This window comes from Anopheles darlingi, chromosome 2, assembly GCF_943734745.1.
Source record: "Anopheles darlingi chromosome 2, idAnoDarlMG_H_01, whole genome shotgun sequence".
NCBI lineage: Eukaryota > Metazoa > Arthropoda > Insecta > Diptera > Culicidae > Anopheles > Anopheles darlingi.
The window spans coordinates 44,479,403-44,486,902 of record NC_064874.1 but is presented as its reverse complement, the minus strand read 5'-3'; the positions used below and the strand labels follow the sequence as shown (position 1 = coordinate 44,486,902).

Here is a 7,500-nt window from a genome sequence, read left to right as displayed (position 1 = left end):
GGTATTATAAAGAAAAATCATTGATTTGGAGAGTTTTTAGAATTGACCTAACACATTTGCTGCATCCATGTTAAATCTGGGTTTTCAAAAGATGCGCTTATTTTCAATCGATGACTGGCTTTTCATATCATTTTGTTATTTCTGGTCTAGTTCACCCTATCAACAAGAACAGAATCACTGTCAAACTGTGCTATTATGTGAACTCACTGCTAAAACTGAACTGTCCATTTCCGTGCTGTCCGCACAATAGATCACATCCTCGATGCGACACATTGTCTCTAAACTGTCCTTGCGTTAATGACTTTTAATTAACTGCAACAATGTACTGCAATCCTGAAACGCATTCCTCGCTCTGCAAACAATGAACAGAGCACAAACAGCAACGAGTCAAGCACAGCAGCAGCAGCACCAGCAACACTTTCTGGAGCTTTCAAAAACAACCCCCAGCGCAACGCTGGCCTGGCAGAGGCACTGGCGTTTTCATGTCGTTCCTACCGGATCGAGCTAATTAAATTCCAAAACATCCTGCCATTCGAGGGCTACCCGAGGGTCGATACGCTTCCTGGCCTGGATTGCATCTTCTATCCACCGAACCACCAGGCCGGAATACAGGACGACCGTTCTCTCATGACGAAACTAAAAAGGAAAAAACAACAATCTACAAAGCAAAGCAAAGCTGCCGCCGCCCAGACGTTGTCACCTATCTGTGAGGATGAGAATGAGGGGCTTATGAAAGTAGAGCTGCGACGTAGGACGATAACGACCGAACCAAACCAGAAGCGAACGCTCCTGTTTGCTCGAGTGACAATAAGTAGATGCACCGAACGCGGCCGGATGCGGTTATGCGGCACACGGCAGCTGGCGCACAACATGAAGCGCTGCGCCGGGCGAAGACGATCTCTCAGGGACCATTAGCTTTAATCTGCGCCAAAAACCACCCCGGGAGCAATCATTACGAGCGCCTCAACCTCAAACGGTTGAAGTGCCAGTGCTAGAACGACTATCGAACGGTTACAACCACGGCCCCGGGAATCTCTCCACATCTAACATCCACAAGCTTAGTTTGCTTAGCTCTACGGTGTGAAAGCACGGTATAGGTTCTCTCGAATCCGTGCGCGTGAAATCGTATGCCGCACACCGCAAGTTAATTGAAGAGCTTGTTCTGCCAAGGGACTGGATGGTTGTGGTTGTAATGAAATCAATGCGTTCCCTCCCGACGCGTTCGAGGGTATGAAACGGTGGTAAATGATTATGTGCTAGTGAGAAAAGTACCATAGTTGTGAAAATTGTGTCGGTATTTAATTCAAAGTTCGGATTTTCAAATAAATAGTTACAATACTTTTAAGAAATTACCATCTCACATAACTGACAGATCTATCCACATTTATGGTAAACATTTATACGCTATACGCGTAGCGTGTCACGAACGAACTATAAAGAATATTTTTTTGGAGTAATAATTTCGAGCTTTAAGCGATTTACATTTCCACAGCCAATGGAGACGCCTGGTGTTTTGTCAACTACTTTTCGCATAAACTAATTACGCTGCTTCAATTATTAAACTTTGTCAATGGCTAACGATGGTACAGAATATTCCTCAAGATAGCTTGAGGCTTGAGACTGACCAACTATACTGTTAATTGCCGCTGCACAACTTTGACATTTTGACAGAACAAAGTCCTCGGTTGATACAAGCTCACGTCAGTCAATTGTCGTCCATTCCACGCGGTGGGAGGGGGAATGTAAATAGAAATAGGGCAAAGTTTTGCCCATTGCTTGAGGTTTTTGCCTGTCCTTAAGCAGACACAGGTTGACTTTCTCAAAGATATATTTCTTCGCCTCAAGCTCCTCCGCCCCGCAGAATCGTCCAGCAGAGCTTCCAGGAGTGGGGAGTGTTCTGAGAACGAACCAGTTAGACGCTCTCCATTAGCACACATTGGTCCAAAGAAGAGTAAACGACATAATTTGCATGGTGCACTTCATTTAATTGTTGTGTAGAATGTGGTGTTTGCCCAAGATGTGTCTCTCTTTCTCTCGCTCTCTTTCCTCTATTTATATCCCTCTCCCCGGTGCTTTGTCCCCGGCTCCATTGCTGCTGCTGCTGCTGCCACAAACAGACGTCCTTTGCACGTTCGGGGCAGTTGCAAAAACTTTTGTCTTTATCCCGTACACACAACGGGACCCGTCGTACCAACAGACCGTGGAAAATGGTCGCCCTATGCTCGGCAGTAACATTAAGCCGTCGTGGAGGGAAGTGACATCTTTGGGAGTTTCGGAAAGTTTCAAAGTAGTTTGAGGTCAACTCGTTCAAAAGTTTTCCGAATTTCTCAGCCAATAAACGCAATCACCGTCAAGTGGCGCACGGTCGTCGTTAAGACAGACGAATGGCTGTGGCAACTGCCTGCCTTCGCTTTATGGTCCGAAACCATTTTCTGTGGCGACGGTTAGAATCACGGGAAACTAAACTATGTCTGAACATCTCTTTCCCTAAGCTAGCGCTATTGCCTCAGATAAAATTTATTCTAATTCCTACATTCTCATCCAATTAAGTCGTTTTCTAAAATTGCAATAAACAATGACCATTGGTGAGTTAAATTATTTCCGTTTTGCATGACCCTTTTCTCGTGACGCACTAGAGCCCTAGAACCTGTTGCCGAATCATTTGTGCAGCTGCTTCACAGCAGCAGAGCAATTTCCCACTGTCAGTCTGTCGCCTGTCGGTGGCAGACATAATTTAATTAAAATAAATCAAAAATGCAATCCTTCTTCCGTCCGAATGTTTCTTTTCACTTCAACGCCTCGCTCGCTCTTGCCTAGCCGTGGTCCGTTACCGCGTCAAGAATGACGTTCATTTAAATGAATAGTTTGCATTCGTGCGACCAAAATGACTTTTTCCCATTGAGAAGCAGCGGGATTAGAATAAAAGTACGGCTCACTCATTGCGATAGACCGTATTCAGAGAATAAAATACAATCATATTTATGCAGATTAATCATAACATTTTCTGAACGACGACGATGCTGAACGACGGTAGTACAGAGCATTATTAAAAATCTTTTCTAAATACTAGAACTACTCACCACCATGTTGTTCAGTGTTAACGTCAACTCTGCCTTCGGTCGAGATGGCTGGGAAGTACAGTTCGCTCTCAAAACATCACCCGGTTCGTACCGGGAATGTTCCGTCCAAAGGGTGGGACCGCTATCCGGAAGCTCTGGAATGAAACGTTAACACAAAACAACATTATCTAATCTGAGTTAATGAAGCGGCATACTTCAACTCACGCGTTATAATACAATAAAGAAACAATAATACGCTTAAGGCGTATATCTGAGACTAGCAGATAAAGAAATGGAGCACACACACACACACATATGCTCACGCAATAATAGCAGTGTTCTATCACACACCGTACGACTCATACGTTTCGTAGAGAGCGAACACATTTCACTTTCTGGCACACCGACAACACATTCAGCTTTTGCTACTTCGTCTTAAAATTGGCGAGAAGATAACGAAGTTTTCTCTCTCTCTCTCGCTCTCTTGAATTTACGGCTTCCAAGCGTTGATGAGATCTGCTAAAGTTACAACGAAATTATGAATAATTGAGTGAGTTTGCTCATAAAACCGGTCGACGGTGGAATACACTCGCATCAAACATAACCTCAACCGACCGGTAGATACATTCCGTACCGTCGCACCACCCTCTCGCCGTTGTTTTTGGGAAATTTAATTTCCTCCCCAACGAAATTAGTTTGAAAAGTTAGCAACACATACGATTGGAAAACTTCGTATCGATATGCTAAAATTTCGAATATACGACATTTATCGATCCAAAATGCTGGAACTGTGCAATGCGTCGATGTACAATTATATTTAGAAAGCGACAGTATAGTTTTAAAGACAAACTACAAACCATATGTATCACAATTATATACCTCATCACGAGTGCTGTAAGCCGGTTGACGACGGTAAAGACAAAAAAATGTATGAGAATTCAAGCGGAGAATTAATCCCTATAATGTTGCATGTCACTTCACCGCTCAACAGCGCTCTCGACAGAAGTGCCTGCAATGCTATCGCCGGATTCAAATTGCTCCTCTATGCTACCACTCGGTTCGGTCACAAGCACCTCCTAACCGAGTGCGATAGGGCGGCTCGATTCAAGTGCCTTGCTCTTCAACCAGCAATGGCCGGTGGTTACACATCCTAGTAGAACGATCGTCCCCAAGCCACACAGCCTATTCCTAGTGTAGTATTCCTGGTGCCCCGGTGCCCAGAACGGAATGGAATATGATGAAAATGGAAAATCGAAAGCAAAAAAGGTTTGTGCAAAAAAGGGGCACGACGAAGGGGCAAACGAAATTCTCATGCCGGTGGCCGGTGGTTTTTTGGGAACGATGCTCCCAGATGATGACACCGACAAATGTCGGTCGACGGTTAGAGAGTCACTGAAGATGCTTTTAAATAATGGCTGCCCCACCCCTAATTGACCTTTAAATGCAATCATGTGTGAGTAATGTTGTACACGTTTTCATTTGAACCGTTCCTGTTATGCTTCGGTCTGCCGCTGGTGGTTGTACGGTGACGGTATACCATGGCCGGGCAAGGAAAGAGTTCCTCGAAAAGTTAATAGATATGCTAAGCACTATTAGATCACTTAAACTACCGTGTACCGTGTTGATACAAATCAATTAAACACAATAAAAAAAAATTAAATGTGTTTTATTTCAACGTTCAAATGTTTTCTTATGTAATGGTAAGCAACATTTTCATCACTCCGCAAAGGGACATTACGCAATTTAACAATTCATTTAGTTTATTGCTTTCTAGCCAACCACACTTAGTTTGAGTTAGATCAAATAGCCAGAACCAGAACATACCGCACCAAATCACCATCCCCAACATTAATGAGACCGAATGTGCTTTTCGCTTTTACGGTGTCAGCCATTTTCTGTAACGTCTGGTCCGGGTCAAGCTTCTTGCCTTTATCCTCTTCGCATAACGTTCCACATTCGCTCCACGCCGGAGCTTGACATGAATGGAATGGGTTGTAGAGATAAATGGAGCTTGGGGCTAATCCCCTCGCCCACCGTCCCATCGGATGGAAAGCAAAGCGTACATACCACTGTTAAGAATGTGTGGCGAACATCACAATGTAAGCACACACGCACACCAAGAATGGAGATCCACTGTTGTTGGTTTGGAAGATGGATGGATATCTCATATTCCATTAAATCATGATCTAATTCTAATAGATGGCTCATCAATCTCCGAACGGAGTGCGCCTATTGGTCTAGACGACTTGTTCGGTCGACGTTCAACATGCGAGTAGAATGAGCTAATGTGTGGCAGTCTTTCACGTTCATGAAGTGGGTTTTATTGAAATGTCGCTATATTTGAATAAATTTTGTAGGAACCGATTTGATGACTGCAACCGTAACGGTATAATTTTCTATAGTCTCATTGAGTGTGGCTATATTTTATGCCTACAATGCATTTACTTACTTCAAGACACTTTCAGTGCAAATGAAATGAAATATCAAATAATGAAAATAAATGTAGTAAAGCGTATTGACATAATTTTAATCTTGTAGCAAAATACTAGAAAACTAAAACTAAATGCAGTAATTGAAATCTGTGACATTTAAATAAACAAAGAAAATACGGAGGTACATAACAGCGCACACGATTGATTGCTCTATTGACTGCTGCTGGCTCTCGAAAGGTGATGTTTCATCGATAAAAACGCCCCGCAGAAAGGTGTTTAGATCCGAGAGCATCAGAAGGACCGACATCGACACGGAACAGTGACAGCGAAACCACCACCAGAAGGAAGCATCTGCGACGACGAAGAATCATTCGAGTGGCACACCATTTCGACACTTAATAAGGGTCGCTTCTATCACTAGCGATGGTTAGAAACCAGCCAGCCAGCCACCACCATTGCCACCACAAATTCAAACGGAATGTGACACAGTAAATAAAACGCTCACCAACGATCTAGCTGCTCCACCACTTCACGACCGCTCTTCTGCTAAACGAACTGTTAGAGATCGATCCGAGAACTACCCGGGGACCGAGGGTGAACCACGGAAAATCACGCTCTAATAAGAGAGTGGATTTGTTCCGATTTTATTACATCAAGCGAGGAATTTCCAACGACCGCTCGAACGGACTGCGTTTGCCGCCACGGTCCAGGGACAGACCCCAACGGACAGACGGACGGACGGACGGTCGGACACTCTTCTTGTGTACTGCTGCTGTTCACGGACGTTATTTACTGCATCCGCCAGATCTAACAAATGCGCGCGATTATTTCTTTGAAGATATTTATGCTCCCTTGGGTATGAATGGAAAGGAACGGACGCTCTTGACATCGTTGCTGCTGCTGCTGCTGCTATTATTGGTGTGGGGCATCTGAAGGGCGCCACTCGGGCTGTGGTAGTCACGGAGAATAGCAGGACGCACTTTCGACATTGGAATTCTATTGAATTCCTTTCGATACTATCGAAACCAAACAAAGCAAACAGATCCGCTCCCCCGGACGACCATCCGTTCTCGACTGCAGACAGCGATTCTTTTTTCATCGCAAGCGTTACTATTAAATGCCCATCACCTTCACGGGGAAAACGCAAACGACAGAATGTGGAAACCAACAACAAACAGTTGGGCAGCGTGTTGGGAGCAGGGAATTTAATCCCTCGCGCGGCTGATAGTAAACCGGTAAACGAACCAATGCATTATTCATGTATTCGAAGAAACTTTGCATTCAAATATTTTTAGATGTTTGATCTATTTGTTTTGATTTCTTCGATTGATTTCTAAAAGCTAAATATTTTGCCAAAATATTTTCCATTCAGCACCCAATCCGTCACCATTGAAATATCAATTCCTGTAAATGATTTGTTCCAATTCAGGGAAAATATAGGCGCAACTTCCATTAAGAGATTTGAGAGAAGCCAAAATAGGAAAAAAGCTTTCAGAAAAGTAATTCATCGAACTGATATGCAATCAAAGTAAAAATAAAATATACATCATTCGCTCGCCTCCTAATTTACTTTCCCGTTTTCATCTTTCAGCACGTGTGGCGCCACGAGCCACGATCAATGGACACTTTATTTTTGGAAATAAGCAAAATCTTCCTCCCCACCGCACGAACAATAATATGAACCATCGCTAATGAAGCGGCATATTGAAACCACCGTTGCGTGACTAGAAAAGATGGGCGCAGGGTGATCACGCTTCTTTCTTGCCGTAGCAGCGTGGCACTCGCCAAGCAATATATTCACCGAGCTGCTGGGTATGGTTGCTCTACGATCGAAACATTCTTTATCTCAATTCTACTCGTCCACTCGAGCGTGCTCATTCTGCTCACCAACGAAGCACGACACATTCTTATAATACGTTCGCTTTCTAACACTCTATTCGGATGTAACAGTCAGCCGGCGGTGAGGAAATGTGCAGCATTAAATCCTCCTTGTGGGACCACAGTAACCA

General features: G+C 43.9%; 1 protein-coding gene across 1 annotated transcript in view; it reads right to left on the bottom strand.

The window, feature by feature from the left end:
• The window catches only part of LOC125949363 (uncharacterized), a 117,788-nt gene that overhangs the window by 41,126 nt on the left and 69,162 nt on the right, over positions 1-7,500 (bottom strand). Inside the window, exon 4 of the mRNA XM_049676331.1 lies at positions 3,081-3,214. Within this exon, the coding sequence (XP_049532288.1) occupies positions 3,081-3,214 (134 nt within the window). The remainder of the gene's footprint in view (positions 1-3,080; positions 3,215-7,500) is intronic.